At 37.2% G+C, this 20,845-nt stretch overlaps 1 protein-coding gene across 1 annotated transcript in view; it reads right to left on the minus strand.

Annotated features, from left to right (window-relative positions):
* Nucleotides 1-20,845, minus strand: part of CNTN5 (contactin 5) — a 635,147-nt gene that overhangs the window by 394,785 nt on the left and 219,517 nt on the right. The window contains exon 6 of the mRNA XM_068988835.1: nt 5,821-5,923. Within this exon, the coding sequence (XP_068844936.1) occupies nt 5,821-5,923 (103 nt within the window). The remainder of the gene's footprint in view (nt 1-5,820; nt 5,924-20,845) is intronic.

Consider the following 20,845-nt stretch of genomic DNA (forward strand, 5'->3'; position numbering starts at 1 on the left):
ATCAAAGGCACTGCTTCTTTCCAAACTAAAGTCACAAAGCTTAATGCTGAGTAAGAAAAGGCAACACCCTTCATTTCTATTTCCCACACATGCCACCAACCACTTTACAATCTTGTATAATAATGTGGTTGCCAAAAGGCAGCCAATTAAGTCTGGCTGACTCTAACCTTCTACTCTTAATAATTCAGTCTGAGTGGGCAGATGAGTGGCAGGCAAGAGAGAAGGTTTAAAATGTTCGTTTCCAACCCTGACTGGTACCACTTCTCTCCTTTCAGAAAACATTCCACCTAAATTATTAGAAGGCAAACAGATCTTATTTTGTTATTGCAGCAGTGTGGGGGGAGAAGCTTCTAAGCTTCTACTGCCTCACTTATAGCCCATTTTTCTTTTAATAACTTTTTTAAGCACTTCTACATTATACCCATTCTAATTCCGCTCGTTTTGTCCCATAGTGTTGGAATTTCTCCCTCTCCCCACTTTGGTGAAACTGGAGAACAGCTTGTGGTGATCTCTTGATAATAATCTGCCATATGTCTAAAACAGCCTTTTCTCTCCAAAGTGATTAATCCGCCTCCCCATTTTTACGCTTTGCTGTATTTCCCAAGCCTTGCACACCTTTGTTTCCCAGTGGATCCTCTTTAAGCATTTCCCACTTCTCGCCCCCCTGGGGAAATCATACTTTTGCTGAACTGAACAATACTAAACATAGCATGTGACAGTCACTTCATGCATTCTCTCTGTACTCAGTGTTGTATAATTCTATTTGCAGAGAGATTTTTCAAGTGGGTATAAATAGCACTCTCCTGTTGTATTCTTTTGCAGTATCTTATGGAAAAACCATATGATTTTCTAAAAATTCAGATTTAAGTAGAGATTTCTTTAGAAGCAAACTTACAGCTTACAACTTTACTATTGACTTTTACAAATTTATTAAGGGGTGTTTTTATTTTTATAAACTATGTTTCTTTTCCATAAAGTGAGCATTTTTAATTAATGTATAGTTGATTTACAAGTTTGTGTCAGTTTCTACTGTACAGCAAAGTGATTCAGTGATATACACACACATATATAGGCACACATTAAAATGTCCTATGGTTTAATCATAGGACACTGGATGTAGCTCCCTGTGCTATATAGTAGTATCTTGTCGATTATCCATTCTGTACCAAACAGCTTGCATCTGATTCCTCCAAACTCCCACCCCGTCCTCTGTCCTCCCCCTCCCCCTTGGCCACTACCAGTCTGTCCTCACTGTCTGTGAGTCTGTTTCTTTTTCATAAATAAGCTCATTTGTGTCATGCTTTAGATTCCACATTATAAGTGAGATCATACAGCATTTCTTTTTATTTTTCAGATTTTTATTGGAGTATAGTTTAACATACTATAGGAGTATAGTATATATATATATATAATATACACATATATAGGAGTATAATATATATATAGGAGAATATTATATATATATATATACTATTGGAGTATAGTATAACACAGGTTTACAATGTTGTGTTAGTTTCTGGTGTACAACAAAGTGAATCAGTTATACATATACATATATCCACTCTTTTTTAGATTTATTTCCATAAAGGTCACCACAGAGTATTGAGTAGAGTTCCCATTGCTATGTAGTAGGTCTTTATTAGTTATCCATTTTATATATAGTAGTGAGTATATTGCAATCCCAACTGACTTTTTATTTAACTTCAAATTAGGCAGGTTGGTGAATTTGTGTGATACTAAGATACAGTAAACTTTGGTAATCTAAAATAATTTGCCTTTCTGCTATTTTCCTTCAAGAACACAGAAAATGTTATTAGTTTATATATCTTTTAAATTATCTTTATTTATTTATTTATTTTTTTAATTGAAGTATAATTGCTTTACAGGATTTTGCTGTTTTCTGTCAAACCTCAACATGAATCAGCCATGGGTGTACATATATATCCCCTCCCTTTTGAACTTCCCTCCCATCTCCCTCCCCACCCCACCCGACTAGGTTGAGACAGAACCCTTGTTTGAGTTTCCTGAGACATGCAGCAAATTCCTGTTGGCTATCTATTTTACGTATGGTGATGTAAATTTCCATGTGCAACTATAGCTGCATTAATTTACATACTCTAAGTTGCAAGAATTGAATGTGTTTAGGGACAAATTATGTAGAGAGGTAAATGTACTTTTCAAAAAGTAAGAACATAGCATTTTTCTTTGTGAACAGTGGTTGAAGTGTATTTTGACATGTTTAGAAAATAAAGTCTATTATTTATTATCTGTTAATAAAAAGTAGACTGGATTAAGTAGGCACATAGCTTTCAGAGTTCATCTATTCCTTCAAAAATTATTTCTTGAGTGCTCTGTGCCAGGCACTGTGGTAGGCATTGGAAATACACAAGTGAAGAATGCAGTCAGGATCCCTGCCCTCACGAGGCTTAGAATTTAATGATGGGTACTTGCTGGTTATTCTGCTTGTCTCCCTTGCCGGTCACCCTCATCTTCCCTCAGAATCTCTGCCTTCTTTTGTATTGCCAACTGCATTCTCTGGGCTTGCAGGCTGGCTTCTAGTTGCCTTTTGGTCATGAACTCGGAAGGAGAAGATCAGAATACACAAAGAAAAAGTCAGGATATGAATTTCTTGCTCCTTTCCTCAGCTGTGTTCATCTAATGCATCTCTGCACAGCTATAGCTGCAGTAGAGTGGCCCCCAAACAACACCTTATCTTCAGGTCTCTGTGCTTCTGGTGACACTATCTTCCACCTTTGCTCATTTTGGCTTCAGGATGAGAATAACTTCTTGCTATCACTAGTCTGCAGATACTTCAGTTTCTTTCTTAGTTTTCTTGGATCTTCAATGTATGCCTAAATTCATTTGAGCTGTCTGAGTCTTTCCAGTTGGATTCCTGACTGATAGAGTGATTTTTTTTTTTTAAGTAGTGAAACACATATGTGAATACTTTAAAACTGTGCTAAGGTGGATGAAGAAAAATACAAGATTTAGATACAGAGTAATGGATATGTTTTATATACTTCAAGTATTGTAGATGAACTCTAGAGGATGATGTTTAAGTTGAGGTCAGAGAATGAGTGGGGGCCTAGAGGAAACAAGGGCAAAGCCCATGAGATAGAACAGAACTTAGTATGCTCCATGCCAGAATTTGGTTATAATAGTCTATGGGGAACATTTGGTTAAACTACTCTATGTAGACAGACTGAGGGGGCAAATCAGCTTGAGTGGCAAGGTGCTGATAGATATCTAGTGACAGGTACTGAAGATTTTGGACAGACAAAGGTATACCAAGGATTCTTGTACTTATTAAAGTGGGATGTAGCTCAGGTGAGCTGTAGGAATAAAGCAGATTCTCAGGTATTAATTTGAATTGCTGTGATCATGTTGAGATGCAATGATGATCTATTCCACATGATAATGTGTCCTACAGAAATTAACATATGTAAAGATATTATTTCTTTAATCTTATTTACTTTTAACAGAGTGGTAAATTAGTCTTTCAGTTCAGTTCAGTTCAGTTCAGTTGCTCAGTCGTGTCCGACTCTTTGCGACCCCATGAATCGCAGCACGCCAGGCCTCCCTGTCCATCACCAACTCCCAGAGTTCACTCAGACTCACGTCCATCGAGTCCGTGATGCCATCCAGCCATCTCATCCCGTGTCGTCCCTTCCTCCTTCTGCCCCCAATCCCTCCCAGCATCAGGGTCTTTTCCAATGAGACAACTCTTCGCATGAGGTGTCCAAAGTACTGGAGCTTCAGCTTTAGCATCATTCCTTCCAAAGAAATCCCAGGGTTGATCTCCTTCAGAATGGACTGGTTGAATCTCCTTGCAGTCTTTGGGTACAGATAAATCTCTTCATAGCATGTTCTTTTTCTTTTTCCCATAACTGTGACACTTCACATAAAGAATTGGCAGCAGAGAACTTCTAGACAGTCTGTGTGCTTTGTTCACCTTTCTACATATTTATTTATTTTCATGGGGAAAGAGAGAGTAACAAAGAAGGAGCGGAGAAGCTGAAGAAAATACAGTATTAAAAGAACTTAATTTGGCAGTTAGATCCAGCCTAGAATGAAATGGACTTTACGGATCTATTTACTAAGCATATTTCAAGACTTCTGAAAGCAAACATATCAAATTTATTAAATAACCCTGCCTGGGGAAATATCCCATATTGCTTTTTCCCTATAAATCTAGTTCTCTAATTTGTTTTACAGTATGACCTCCTTTCGTTTGTGGCTTTAGTGCAAATTCTGACATTTAAAAATTATTTAACTGTAGGATATACTAAAACCTTTGACATCAAGCCAATATAATTATTTTTGTATTTATCAGAATTGAACAGTTCACTTGGGGCACTTTCAAGTATACCTGACACCACAACTTTGAAAAATGATGAAAAACATGACTTTTAAGGTAGTATGTAATTATTAATATATATGGGTTTGGAAATCTTCCTCAGATATTTGCCAAGTAACTCCTGGATGAATTTTAAGTTATTGAAATATACTTCTTACAGGCATCTTTTGTTGGACTGCTCAACACTTTTGATGGACCAAACAACAATCTATTTTTGTTTGTTTGTTTTTTTAATATAATTTTATTTATTTTAATTGGAGGTTAATTAATTTACAATACTGTATTGGTTTTGCCATACATCAACATGAATCCGCCACAGGTATACACATGTTCCCCATCCTGAACCTCCCTCCCTCCTCCCTTTCCATACCATCCCTCTGGGTCATCCCAGTGCACCAGCCCCAAGCAATCGACTATGATCTGACTCCTATTTAGATTTAAACAGAATTGCATGTTATTTCAAATAGTTTTAATATTAGATAACATGGCAATTACTCTTGTTATGCTCTAAAACACCTTTTATTGGCAGAATTTTTCATATTTACTAAGATTTTCACACCCACAGATTAAGCCCACTACAAATATATTTATAGAGCATGTTTTATTTCCAAGTATGTTATATTTATGCTGTGGGAGTTTGCTCACCATGACTGAAGTTGAATGATTAGTAACTCTGATAGAGATGTATTATGCAAATTATAATTATAGAGTCTAAAAAGGACTCTGAGGTCTTATCACTGTAAAAAAATAAAACAGCAACACTCTATTTAAAATAAATCATAATACTCTAATCAAATATAATCAAAATCTCACTCCTGTTTTTATGCCCGATATTTTTATTGTAAACATCATTGACAAGTGATTATACATTGTGAGATTTAAAATCTCCAAAAAAGAGTCATTAAGCATAGCAGGCATTAGAGTGTGGTATAAATCATCTTCTTGATTTGGGGAATAATTGCATGTTGTACATATTGACAGCTGGTGCTATTGTTATCATTATTCCAGAAGAGATTAAAGTAATCTGTTAGACCAGTGTGATTATTATCTTTATGATTTTTATACTCTTGTCTTATTATTTCTTTTCAGAATCTATATCTTTTACATAGATAGGACCTCATCCCTTTTTTATTTACATCATTGCTGCATAAAATTTAAGAATGATACTGAAATTTTAAGACAAATAAGCAAAGACATGTGAGGCTGTTCTTTTATTACATTTCCTTTATGTTAAAATAGCAAAATTAGATACATTATTGCTCAGAGAAATGACCAAAGAGATAATTATAATTGGTTACTTCATCAATTCCCACTTGCCTTTCTTTAAAAAAATGAATAGCCACCAAGGAGCTTCAAGGTTTAATTCAAGGAAAATAAAACCTAGCAAAGCAAGTGATATAAAAATAAGACATGTCACATTTTAATAAACAATTGTGTCTAATTATAGAAGTATGTGTACTTACTTGCCAAGTGCAAAGCACTCCATCTTAACAGTTGTTCCCTTAGCAGCTGTAACTGTGAAAGGGAAATGGACCTCAATTTTCGGCTCATATTCTCCCATCACACCTGGGAAACAAAGAATAGTCTTTAAACATTAAATGAATGTCACAATTTATTTCCAATTCTGGAGATGTTACATTGAAAAGCACTGTGTTGTCCATATCTGTCTGAAGACAGCTAAATTCTTGATGCATTGAAATAAGACGTGCACACAGACTTAAATTATGATGAAATTCTAAGCTATCTTTAAGGACTGGATTGCATGTATATTCAATACCCTTTAAAATAATAATTATTGAAAGTGCCAATCAACTGGTAGTTTAGCTACTGATTATATTTCAGAGGAAATAAGTAACTATGAACAAATCCCATGGTAAATAATGGTGTTTTTTTTTTTAAATAAGTAAAGGCCTCAGAGCTTTGTCATTGTCAGATAAATAAATGCTTGTTAAGTCAACATATATTTGCTGAATATTTATTGAATATCTATAGTGTGCATATGGAGAAGGCAATGGCAACCCACTCTAGTACTCTTGCCTGGAAAATCCCATGGAGGTTGGAGACTGGTGGGCTGCCATCTATGCAGTCTTACAGAGTCAGACACGACGAAGCCACTTAGCAGCAGCAGCAGCATAATCTATACATTCTGTTAAGCATTCTGGGATACAAAGATGAATTATCCATGGATTGTGCTCTCAAGCATTCAAGTGTATTCTTTAAAAGTAAGTGTATTCTTAAAAAAAGAAACAGTATTTACTCAAGGGTAGGAGAAGAATAGGGCTGCTCTGGTGGTGCCGTGTAAAGAATCTGCCTGCCAATGCAGGAGATGCAGGTTCAGTCGATATGTCAGGAAGATCTCCTGGAGAGGGAAATTGTACCCATTCCACTATTCTTGCCTAGAAAATTCCATGAACAGAGGAGCCTGGCGAGCTACAGTGAGGTCCTCTGTCCATGAGGTCGCAAAGAGTAGGACATACTAAGGATCACAAGCACCGGAGAGAAGAGTTTATTGTAAAGTAAGATAGAAAGTGATGTTAAAGTGTTAGCCACTCAGTTGGTGTTTCTTTGTGACCCGGTAGACTGTAGCCTGCCAGGCTCCTCTGTCCATAGCATTCTCCAGGCAAGAATATTGGAGTGGGGAGCAATTCCCTTCTCCAGGGGATCTTTCCAACCCAGGGATCGAACCTGGGTCCTCCTGCATTCCAGGCAGATTCTTTATATCTGAGGCACCAGGGAAGCCCAGAAGGTGATAAGTGCCCTGAATGAGGCATCCTGAAAGTATTATGCACATTTGAGGGAATTATATGAATAGTTAGCATTTGTGTGAGAGAAAGACAGAAGCAAGTAAATGGAACTGGAGGAACAATGACAAAGAGATCAGAAACCACCAGGAATAGGAATATCAGTTTCTCTGGCCTCTTGATTTGTGGAGGGAAGTCATACTAGGCAAATTTAGAAATATAAATGGAGTAAAAAACTAGAGGACTTTGATTGTCAGAGTAAGGCATTCAAACTTTAATCTGTAAGTAATTTGGAGTCATTGGAGTTTCAAATAGGAGACTGGCAATTTGCAGATATATATATATATATATATATATATATATATATATATATATATACACACTGGAATTGGAGCAGAGGACAGTAGATCAATTATTTTGCTTCAATAATACAAGTTAGAAGTAATGAAAACCTGGACTTGAGTTATATAGTGAAAAAAGAAGAGGCATTAGAATGAGAAAATTTTAAAAAATGACTTGAACTTGGCACACAATAGGGGTGCTGGTGAAAAGGTTGTGGGCCTCATCAATAATAACACTAAGATTTCCAGCTTGGGAAGGAGGTTGAGTGATGTAAATAAAAGAAAAAAGGACACAGCTATGGTCAGACAGCTGACTTTCATTTCAGGAGTATATCTTTGATGCCTATATAATATTCAGAATGCAGTGAGAGGATGAAGTTGGTGGTAAGTTTGGGCAGGTGATATGCACTTAATGTCATCACTCACAGGTGGCGATTAAAGCCGTGAGCTTGGAGAGGGTTTTCACATATCAGAGAACAATATACTATAAGAGCCACTTTGCTGTACAGCAGAAATCAGCACAGTATTGCAAATCAACTACACTTCAATTTAAAAAAAAATACACTAGTGATGACTCCAGTGATTATGCTTTCTGTTAATCTTGGAGCTAATTTCCTCCCCAAAATAGTTTTTTGCAATCCCACAGAGGACACAATTGTGATTGAGCACAGATGCTTCTCTAAGGAGTGTTTGTGTGCGTATTTCAGCATGTCTCTCTTCAAAGGCATATGTGTACATAGAGATCTGTGTATGTGTATAGTTCTATGTGTAATTCCTTGGTGTGTGGGGGACGAGCAAAGAGAGAAGAGAAAGAAACTCAGACAGAGGAAGAAATAATACCATAAGATATGAAGGCAAAATGCACTGGACATGCAAAGGGAGAAATGGCCACCTTTGGCACACACACAAAAAAAACTTTATATTTTATATAAACTTTATATTCATTATTATTATTATTATTTAAATTTTTATATTTGAGATGGTCTTTGAAGGAAGAATGTGGACAACTTTAGATAGAAAGTGTTTAAGTTCACTGTGAAGATTTTCTCAGCTTTTTTTTTTTTTAAGTAGTTTTTTGTAAAGTGATCATTGAGAAAATATCACTGATTTTTCATGAACATTTTTCACTGTTTAAAACTAGACTTTGGCATGTCCTTCAGAGGACATGTCAGTGGCCTCTGTGACACTCTTTTTCTAATCTTTAAACTGAGGGAAGAGAACTACCATTAATGTAATGTGCTGCTCTGTCAGGCTAATGCCCCTGATTCCTTCCAAGTCTAATGTTCCCTGAGCACCAGAAGCCTGGCATATAGCTAGGAAACTAAGTGGTCAGTTCTACAACGTCACTCAGAACAGAAGTTTAAGAACATCTTCTCCATCTCTTTCTCATTAATGTCTTTCTCTTCAAACTTTTTTCTTAGATCATTCTGCCCTGCCCACATTCAACGTCCTTTCTTTTACATTTTTATATTTTTCTTTTTTCCTATATATTTCCTGATGGCAGTATTTGGCCTGCTGGCGATAACTGGTTGAGTGTATCCAATGATGAGGAGTTTATCTTCAATGTCCTAATACTTGGAAGTCCCCATTTAAAGACTCCCAGGCATCCTATTCAGTGGTTATCTTTGACTGCCTTCCTGAAGCAGTCCCTGAGGTCAGCTTGTGATTTTCCCATCCCCTCTTAACACTGATTCTGTAGTATTCTTGTTCCTCTCTGTCAGTCTGATGATTTAACAATACATGATTTACCATGATGCCTATTAAACTTAATGTCCTACTTGCATAGGTTACTGTGAGTGTTGGAAGTTGCTGAGTTCTGTAGAATGTTGTAGAAAGGCAGTGAAAGTCAGACTGAATTTAGCAAATATTTCTGTACAATTATTTGTAGCACATTGTTTAAAGACATCTCAGAAGAACCTGAATCTCCAAACTTCAGTAATTTGTTTTGATTATTTTTTTTTCCTATCCTAACTAAAATTTCCCTTTTAATCCATTTTTATAATACTTTTGCATTTTTTCATTAAAGAATATCTAATAATTGTATAACATTGCAAACCCTTCAAGACTTGGATCTGCCTCTAAATAATACCAAGGGTATTACTGACACTATGGGCTAACAGGAGCCAGACCTATGTCTTCTCTCAGTTCTCTTCCAGATAATGTTTGTGAGTTGCAAAGAAGATATTATTTTATAGCTTTAATTCTTAAGGGTGACTCTAAGGAAAGGGACTCCTCATAGTATTTAAGAAATAATTTTTGTCCATGTAGAGGCTTCTGGTGTTCCTTAAATGATTCCTGTACAGCCAAACACATTATTCAGCCTCACTGCATGGCCCAGGGGGTTTGTTAACATCTGAACTGGATATTAAAAATAGAAAGTTTAAATGCAAGTCTTCAAATTATATTACCTAACTTGAACTGCACTGAAAGAAATAACTAGTTCTTTGAAACTTCACTCTGATAGTGGTGATATGAGGATAGATGAGAAGAATCTTTAGGTAGGTCTTATTCTTTAAAGACTTGATTACATTCAGGGATTAGGCTTTGCTTTGTGTTTCATGGGATAATTATGTTAGAGCTAAAATTCACATTAAGTTATATAATTTACCTTCTTTCTTTTAAAGATGAGAGGGTTGAGTCTAAAGGGTCAAGTAATTGGCTCAAAGTCCTATTGAAAGCTGTTGGTGGAAATGGAACAAAATAGGAATTTTCTCCCCTTAAGTTTACAGCCGTTTTCTTGACATCACTCTGTTGAGGAATTTTATTAACAGAGTATAAGAGTCCAGGCATATCACAAGTACTAATCAATCATTAACTGTCTACCATGGATATTTGGATTATTTCAGCTGCAATTTTTAATATGGCATCATATACAGCTTAGCTTGTAATTTCTTTATTTTTTCAGTATGCTTTGATGACAAAAGGAAAGAGAAACAGCCTTATAAGACACATAAAGATAAAAATATTAGGCTTGTCTCTTCAGTCAAGGTAGCTCATTTATTTTTTGATAACTCCTGGTATTAAGCTAAATATGCTCAAGAGACACTATGTTCTGCCTTCATCTTGTTCCCCACACCTGTCTCTTCTGGCTTAGTTGGCTGAACCATTTTGGAATTATATGCCACTAGAAGATGACCTCAAATTACTCTAATTCCTAATAATCAGAAAACTTCCAGCTGATAGCACAGTACTCTCCTTCTATGTCTTCATGGTTGTTGATTTTCCAATTACTTACAAAGAGTTAGGGTGCTTTTCCTAAGTGGAATGCAATTTAGAGCAGTGTTTCTCCAAGTGCATGGGCAGAACAAAGATACAATGACTTCACAATAATTTGGAAACTTCGCTAAAATTTTAGGCTACAGATGGAGAAGGAAATGGCAACCCACTCCAGTATTCTTCCCTGGAAAGTTCCATGGACAGAGGAGCCTGGAGGGCTATAGTCCACGGGGTCACAAGGGGTCAGACATGCATGCATGCAGACTACAGTGTTTAATGTGAAGCCCAGTGATATATAAACTTTGTAAATGGGACTACAGACTGCATATTTTAATTGTTTCTCTTGATGGTTTTATATACATTAAAAAATTCAAATTTGGGCTACCTTGATACTGACTTTTATCATGTTACTTGTCATTTTGTGATTAGAGTGTAGCAGACAAATGCCTGAAAGAATGGCATACAGAGAGTCTATAATCATATTGCATTCAATGATGGCTTGCCATAACAGTAATGAACATTATATTTAATGCGTACGTACGTACTGGAACTAACAACAGAGCTTTTTTTTTTTTTTTGTGATAGTCTAGATATCAGTTCTTATTGGTCAGTGTCTAGGAAATTGCAGTTGCTAAATATATCAAATGAGGTTTCCATCTGACACTAAGAGTAATGTCATGTCTAGGGTACAGAACTCATGTCCAGCAAACCTTAAAAATTCGACTTAGCTAATGACTTAAAAATGTTTGTCTGATAACCTCATGTTCAAGTAATGGGTATTCACTTTTTTGTCTCAAACATCTTTGCCAAGCATACTCAACAACTGTTCCTTGTCTTCAAAGAATAGCTACTATTTTTTAGTGCTTGTTTTGGAGAAAGTGCTTCTTCTATCTTCTCTAGCCATGAGAGTTAAATGAGAGCCACTATCTTCCTATAGGATCTGCTGTAGTTATTAACTTGTCATGGGCATATGACCCAAGCTTGACCAATTAGATTACCACACTGCCTTGGGCACAATCTTTGATTCATTGATGGACAGCTGAGGTTTTTGAACTCTGGACTAGGAGCCCATCTTACTTTCTCCTTCATGGCAAAAAAGACCCTGCATGTCTGAGAGCCACTGAAGCATCCATAATTGGAAGGAGGCAATCCGCCATTGAAGAGAATTGAGCCAATGACAATTTAGATAGAATTAAGCCAATGCAGATATAGGAAAGATGAAAAAAAAGAGTACTGGTAGCATGTCAGTTCTACTTGGGATTTAGCTACTTGATCTCCCAGTTAAATAAAATGAATTCCCTGTTTTGTTAAAGTTATTTCAAATAGGGTTTCTCAGTTGTAGTCAAAAATAGCTCTGACTGATAACTCATTGAGCTCAGCATAACCAGTTGTGACTTTATGTCAGATTCTATTTCATAACTTATCTGGTGGCTCAGTGAAAAATAATTTGTCTGCAGTGCAAGAGATCTGGGTTTGATCCCAGGGTCAGGAAGTTCCCTTGGAGAAAAAAATGGCTACCCACTCTGGTATTCTTGCCTGGAGAACTCCATGGACAGAAGAGCATGGAGGGGCTACAGTCCATGGGGTCAAAGAGTCAGACACGACTGAGCGACTAACACTTTCACTTTCATCATGCTCTAGATTAGGCAAAGTAGAAAATGGAATGGTGGTGGTGTATATCAATATACACAACTCACATTGTTTCCTATTTTAAAACATTGTACATTTTAATAACAAATGAAATCCTAATAAATATAAATACCCTGTATCTGTATTCTATATCTATATATCCACATTGTTGTTACTGTTCAGTTGCGAAGTCATGTTGGACTCTTTTGTGACCCCATGTACTATCGCCTTCCAGGGTCCTCTTTCCATGAGATTTCCCAGGTAAGAATACTGGAATAGGTTGTCATTTCCTTCTCCAGGGATCTTCCCAACGCAGGGATCAAACCCATGTCTCCTGCATTGGCAGGTGAGCTCTACCACTGAGCCACCTTGGAAGCCCATATGTATCTATATATCTCCTAGTAAGAGGATAAATTAAATTGGAAACGTATAAGATAAAGTACTATGGAAGTTGAGAGGAAGGAAAGACTATTGACTAAGAAAGTAATTAGCCTCCAATTAAAATAAATAAATTTAAATTTTAAAAAAGAAAGAAAGAAGAAAAGAGAAAGTTGAGAAAAGTTGGAGAACTGCTTTATTTATTTTTAAATAAATTTATTTATTTTAATTGGAGCCTAATTACTTTACAATATTGTATTGGTTTTGCCATACATCAACATGAATCCACCACAGGTATACACGTGTTCCTCATCCTGAACCCCCCTCCCTCTTCCCTCCCTGTACCATCCCTCTGGGTCATCTCAGTGCACAAGCTCCAAGCATCCTGTATCATGCATTGGACCTGGACTGGCGATTCATTTCATATATGATATATATTGTGACAGTGGGATTGCTGAAGATGCTATGGTGGAGGTTTAGTGACTCTCAAGTGGAATACCCTTTTAAGAAAGACATGGAAATGAGACTCTGTTTGGAATTTTGTTGTTATTATTTAGTCACTAAGTTGCATCTGAGTCTTTGTGATTCCATTGACTGTAGACTGCCAGGCTCCTCTGTCCATGGTGTTTTCCAGGCAAGGATATTGGAGTGGGTTTCCATTTCCTCCTGCAGTTTGGAATTTTATCAGAAGTTTAACATTATTGCACTGAGTATGAAGGACCAGTGAAAGAGAAATGCCAAACAGAAGTATGAGCTAGATGATAAACAATATATAGGAATGTTGTATTTTATCATTTGTCTATTAGGATGACTCAGCAGTGACTTGATAAATTTGCTTGAGCATTTGTTTGGAAAAATAGTGACATCAATTGATAGGCATCTGATGTATTTAGAGATAGCACCAGGAGTTATTATTATTCATACTCTTTGCTTACATATTGGCTGATTAAACATAATAAATACAATGAAGATGTACACAGGGTAAGTATCCACATGATGACTTTCTGAACTATAGTTTCCATATTTTATAGTCTACACATTTAAATGCATTGAAATGACTTCATGAAATGTCTTAGGGATTCTCCTTTATTTCATGAGAAATATACCTGATGACGGAAGGGTGAAAGGAAATGACTAAATAGATCACATTATGCATATGTGTACATGCTCAGTCATTCAGTCGTGTCACTCTTTGCAACCCTATTGACTGTAGCCCACTGGACTCTGCTGTTCATGGGCTTCTCCAGGCAAGAATAGTGGGGTGGGTCGCCATTTCCTCTTCCAGGGGCTCTTTCTGACCCAGGGATCAGACTCATGTCTTCTGCATTGGCAGGCAGATTCTTTACCACTGAGCCACCTGGGAATCCTCACATTATGCCTATAAATATGGCAGAATTTTGCTTATGATTTGCATTAGTCACTTCAGTTGCTCAATCGAGTCTGACTCTTTGCAACCCCATGAACCACAGCACACCAGGCCTCCCTGTCCATCACAAACTCCCGGAGTCTACCCAAACCCATGTCCATCAAGTCAGTGATGCCATCTAACCATCTCATCCTCTGCTGTCCCCTTCTCCTCTGCCCTCAATCTTTTCCAGCATCAGGGTCTTTTCAAATGAGTCAGCTGTTCGCATCAAGTGGTCAAAGTATTGGAGCTTGAACTTCAACATCAGTCCTTCCAGTGAACACCCAGGACTGATCTCATTTAGGATGGACTGATTGGACCTCCTTGCAGTCTAAGGGACTCTCAAGGGTCTTCTCCAACACCACAGTTCAAAAGCATAATTTTTCGGTTTTCAGCTTTCTTTATAGTCCAACTCTCACATCCATACATGACCACTGGAAAACCATAGCTTTGACTAGACGGACCTTTGTCAGCAAAAGTAATGTCTCTGCTTTTTAATATGCTGTCTAGGTTGGTCATAAATTTCCTTCTAACCAGTAAGCGTCTTTTAATTTCATGGCTGCAATCACCATCTGCAGTGATTTTGGAGCCCCCCAAAATAAAGTCAGCCACTGTTTCCACTGTTTCCCCATCTATTTGCCATGAAGATATGGGACTAGATGCCATGATCTTAGTTTTCTGAATGTCAAGCTTTAAGCCAACTTTTTCACTCTCCTCTTTCACTTTCATCAAGAGGCTCTTTAGTTTTTCTCCAATTTCCGCCATAAGGGTGGTGTCATCTGCATATTTGAGGTTATTGATATTTCTCCTGGCAATCTTGATTCCAGCTTGTGCTTCCTCCAGCCCAGCATTTCTCATGATGTACTCTGCATATAAGTTAAATAAGCAAGGTGAGAATATACAGCCTTGATGTACTCCTTTTCCTATTTGGAACCAGTCTGTTGTTCCATGTCCAGATCTGTTACTTCCTCACCTGCATACAGATTTCTCAAGAGGCAGGTCAGGTGGTCTACATAGATATCGTACAATACTGTACTCATTCTTTCAGGACATATTAAATATCAACCTGTGATCTGTAGATCAGTTCAGTTCAATTCAGTTCAGTCATTCAGTTGTGTCCGACTCTTTGCGACCCCATGAATCGCAGCACGCCAGGCCTCCCTGTCCATCACCATCTCCCGGAGTTCACTCAAACTCACATCCATCGAGTCAGTGATGCCATCCAGCCATCTCATCCTCTGTTGTTCCAGTCTCCTCCTTCCCCCAATCCCTCCCAGCATCAGAGTATTTTCCAATGAGTTAACTCTTCGCTTGAGGTGGCCTAAGTACTGGAGTTTCAGCTTCAGCATCATTCCTTCCAAAGAACACCCAGGGCTGATCTCCTCTAGAATGGACTGGTTGGATAAGTGATGCAAATTCCAATTCCATCTCTGGCTCTGTTGAAATATTATGACAATGGATAGAACCTCTGTGAATCCATTTTCTCACGTATAATTAGAATCCTACCTGGTATTGTGGGTTTAGATATCTAGTAGTTGTATGTGAGAAAATATATGTTACATATTTACAGATCATTTTTTTTACTTGCTGTATTTTATAATAAACTAAAAGTTAAAATCTGTGGAAACTTTAATGACTTAAAAAAGTGCCCAGAGCCTTCTTTTCAACTCTCTGATGAGCCTGTAAGTGGACAACATGTTGTTTTCTCACTTCAGAAAAAGTATGTTATCCTGAATCATAGTTTCTCCAGTTGAATCACTGTTATGTTAATGAAGAGATAGAAGGATCTTGTGACAAAAATAAATAAGTCACTTGCGTTACCTTCAAATACCTGCACCATTATAATATTGTTTACCTGGGGAGATTGAGAAGAATTAGCATTTTATTATGCAAGATGTTTTTCATCACAAATAAATATACTTTGAAATTCAGAGAACAGAATCAGAGGAAATAATAAGGAATAGATTATTTTTCCCTTCTCCATCCCCAAGAATAAATCGATCAGTGGATTGCCTCTCAATGTAATTATTTCCTTCTGATTAATGAATTTTAAGATACATTTTCTTTCATTGTTCATGCCACAGTCATTTAGGGAAATATACCCCTTTCTCACCATCATCATCTGTGGCATCATTTCCTGTGAATCCATAACTTGGAAAAAGAACTCATAAAGTCTAAAGAAATAATTATATGCATGCTCAATTGCTTCAGTCATGTGTGTGTGTGTGTGTGTGTGTGTGTGTGTACATGTATTTTCATATGTATATTTTTCAAAACAAATATATAAGCTCACTAGCATTAAAATAGGCTAAAAAGAGCAATCTTGAAAAATTTGATAATTAAATTTAGAAACAGAAGTATATTTTTTAAAAGTTTGAAACAGAAGTATATTTTCCTTTTAAAAAAGTATTTTGGTTATTTTTTACAAATTTCTATTGATAAATAAAATTACAGAAACTTTCTCATAAATATATCTACATAACCAGTATATATATAAGTTTGTAATAAGTTCATTATTTAGAACACTTGTGGTTGATTCTTTGTCATGTTTTCTTTCACTTTGTGAATCTGCTTTTGTGTGTGTGTGTTTATTCATGTGTGTCTCTTTTGAATAAAAAAATTAGAGAAAAATTTTGAACTTGCTGAAATTTTGGTACTTTGACTTTTATGAGATTCCACCAAGACCTATGTTGAGCATAACAACAGATCAACAATTCAGTAAACTATGATTCTTATTTCTGCATCCAAGGGTCTTTCTTTGAAAGTCAGTCCTTCTTTGAATGGATCCAGTAATAATGGGTAAAGAGCTCTAATGACTCAAAAGGAAATTAACTAAAAATAAAAAATAATGGTTCAAAATGACATATGAATAATTTAATAATTAAGTGCTTTGAAGGTCTCTAAGTAAATATATGGAATTATTCCACATTAATCAGAGTTGATTCTTTCCAAATGTGATTGAAATTAGAAACTATATTTCTATGCAATTCATTTGAATGCGTCTTTCTATCAAAATCTTCTTGCTGTTAGAAATGGTAAGTAAAATGCCTCAGAAGTATGGTGGATTTTCCTCACTGCATTAAGCACATTAGTCATAAACTGCTGTATATACAATCCTTTCTACAAGAAAATAAAAACATGCAGTGTGATAAAAATAAGACAAAGTCAAACCTCAGTTATGAGGAAGCAGTTTCTACACACACATCATATAGAAGATAAGGAAGATATGTTCAAATTGCAGGGTAAGACCAAGCCAATTGTAGGATAGAAACGTGGTGTATAATAGATGAGCCACATTTAAGGAGGAGAAATAAAGGGAACAGCCATACACTCCTTTAATTAAGATGACTAGAACTATTTGGGTTCAGTTAGGTTCCAGTCCCAAAAGTCAGGCCATACTACAGACCCTGATCTTGGATTTCTCTAATATCTGCTTCCTCTTGTCATTGCATATATTTCTGGAAAATAACATCTCTTACATACATTCACTTGAGTGTATTCCTCTTCATTACAACCTACCAGAACACTCAACCACTTTCCCTTTTATTTCTAAATTTTTTAACATTCTTCAGAAAGATTATTCCTTTCAGCAAAGTTTCTTACCCATAGCTGTCTATCTATTCATAAAGTAATCACCACGAAGCTAAGGGACTTAAAATATCCTAGAGGAACTAGTTCTGCCAGCTCGGTTGATCAGCTGCATAACTCTGGAAGAAAACGTGACAAATGGGTTGTTTTAAACTATTGTTAAAACTTTATTTTTATACTTTAATCTGCACAGATTGTTTTCTCACTTTAGTCTTGTTATTGAGAGTGCCAGCACTCCTGCTGTTAGCACACTTATTTGAGATACTAAACATACCAGGCCTTGATTTGCTCTGTAAATAATTCACTACATGTTTTACCACATATACTTGTACTGATTTCAGAGGCTCTATGGATGAAATGGTTCAAAAGATACACATTTCAAGAGGGGGGAAATGTCAATTATCACAGCCTCATCACAAGGTTTTCTATGCACTAAAGACTTGAGATATAAAGAGAGAATAAACATTGGCTGAACACCTGCTATAAGCCTGGTGCTATGTTAAGTGTATGCAACTAAATTGTTATTTAAATCTTTCAAGCACAACAAGGTAGGTATGATTGTTCCATATTAAACGAGATAAAACTGAGTATTGAAGAGGTTCAGTATCTTGCTCAATATCTCTGAGCTACTAAGTGACAGATAAGGGGTTCAATTCCAGCACTCTATTAATTCTGAAGCCAACTTTCCCTCATTATTCTATGTTCCTACCCAGAATAGTTCCTGCTGTTGGCAAAGCAGAATTCGTTTCAGTTCAGTTCAGTCGCTCAGTCGTGTCCGACTCTTTGCGACCCCATGAATCGCAGCACGACAGGTCTCCCTGTCCATCACCGACTCCCGGAGTTCACTCACACTCACGTCCATTGAGTCAGTGATGCCATCCAGGCATCTCATCCTCTGTCGTCCCTTTCTCCTCCTGCCCCCAATCCCTCTCAGCATCAAAGTCTTTTCCAATAAGTCAACTCTTCGCATGAGGTGACCTAAGCACTGGAGTTTCAGCTTTAGCATCATTCCTTCCAAAGAAATCCCAGGGCTGATCTCCTTTAGCATGGACTGGTTGGATCTCTAGCAGTCAAAGGGATTCTCAAGAGTCTTCTCCAACACCACAGTTCAAAGCAGCAATTCTTTGGAACTCAGCCTTCTTCACAGTCCAACTCTCATATCCATACATGAATACTGGAAAAACCATAGCCTTGACCTTTGTTGGCAAAGTAATGTCTCTGCTTTTGAATATGCTATCTAGGTTGGTCATAACTTTTCTTCCAAGGAGTAAGTGTGTTTTAATTTCATGGCTGCAGTCACCATATGCAGTGATTTTGGAGCCTAAAAAAATAAAGCCTGACACTGTTTCCACTGTTTCCCTATCTATTTCCCATGAAGTGATGGGACCGGATGCCATGATCTTCGTTTTCTGAATGTTGAGCTTTAGGCCAACTTTTTCACTCTCCTCTTTCACTTTCGTCACGAGGATTTTTAGTTCCTCTTCACTTTCTGCCATAAGGGTGGTGTCATCTGCATATCTGAGGTTATTGATATTTCTCCCGGCAATCTTGATTCCAGCTTGTGTTTCTTCCAGTCCAGCATTTCTCTTGATGTACTCTGCATGTAAGTTAAATAAGCAGGGTGACAATATACAGCCTTGACGTACTCCTTTTCCTATTTGGAACCAGTCTGTGGTTTCATGTCCCGTTCTAACTGTTGCTTTCTGACCTGCATACAGATTTCTCAAGAGGCAGGTTAGGTGGTCTGGTATTCCTATCTCTTTCAGAATTTTCCACAGTTTATTGTGATCCACACAGTCAAAGGCTTTGGCATAGTCAGTAAAGCAGAAATAGATGTTTTTCTGGAAATCTCTTGCTTTTTCCATGATCCAGCGGATGTTGGCAATTTGATCTCTGGTTCCTCTGCCTTTTCTAAAACCAGCTTGAACATCAGGAAGTTCACGGTTCACGTATTGCTAAAGCCTGTCTTGGAGAATTTGGGGCATTACTTTACTAGCATGTGAGATGAGTGCAATTGTGCGGTAGTTTGAGCATTCTTTAGCATTGCCTTTCTTTGGGATTGGAATGAAAACTGACCTTTTCCAGTCCTGTGGCCACTGCTGAGTTTTCCAAATTTGCTGGCATATGGAGTGCAGCACTTTCATAGCATCATCTTTCAGGATTTGAAACAGCTCAACTGGAATGCCATCACCTCCACTAGCTTTGTTTGTAGTGATGCTTTCCAAGGCCCACTTGATTCACATTCCAGGATGTTTGGCTCTAGATTACTGATCACACCATCATGATTATCTGGGTCTTGAAGATCTTTTTTGTACAGTTCTTCCATGTATTCTTGCCACCTCTTCTTAATATCTTTTGCTTCTGTTAGGTCCAGACCATTCCTGTCCTTTATCAAGCCCATTTTGCATGAAATGTTCCCTTGCTATCTCTAATTTTCTTAAAGAGATCACTAGTCTTTCCCATACTGTTGTTTTCCTCTATTTCTTTGCATTGATCACTGAAGAAGGCTTTCTTATTTCTTCTTGTTATTCTCTGGAACTCTGCATTCAGATGATTATATCTTTCCTTTTCTGCTTTGCTTTTCACCTCTCTTCATTTCACAGCTATTTGTAAGGCCTCCATAGACAACCATTTTCCTTTTTTGCATTTCTTTTCCATGGGGATGGTCTTGATCCCTGTCTCCTGTACAATATCACGAACCTCATTCCATAGTTCATCAGGCACTCTATCTGTCACATCTAGGCCCTTAAATCTATTTCTCACTTCCACTGTATAATCATAAGGAATTTGATTTAGCTCATACCTGAATTGTCAAGGGTTTTCCCTACTTTCTTTAATTTGAGTCTGAATTTGGTAAAAAGGAGTTCATGATCTGAGCCACAGTCAGCTCCCAGTCTTGTTTTTGTTGACTGTATAGAGCTTCTCCATCTTTGGCTGCAAAGAATATAATCAATCTGATTTCGGTGTTGACCATCTGGTGATGTCCATGTGTAGAGTCTTCTCTCGTGTTGTTGGAAGAGGGTGTTTGCTATGACTAGTGCATTTTCTTGGCAAAACTCTATTAGTCTTTGCCCTGCTTCATTCTGCATTCCAAGGCCAAATTTGCCTGTTACTCCAGTTGTTTCTTGACTTCCTACTTTTGCATTCCAGTCCCCTATAATGAAAAGGACATTTTGGGGGGTGTTAGTTC

The sequence above is a fragment of the Capricornis sumatraensis genome, chromosome 16, assembly GCF_032405125.1.
Source record: "Capricornis sumatraensis isolate serow.1 chromosome 16, serow.2, whole genome shotgun sequence".
NCBI lineage: Eukaryota > Metazoa > Chordata > Mammalia > Artiodactyla > Bovidae > Capricornis > Capricornis sumatraensis.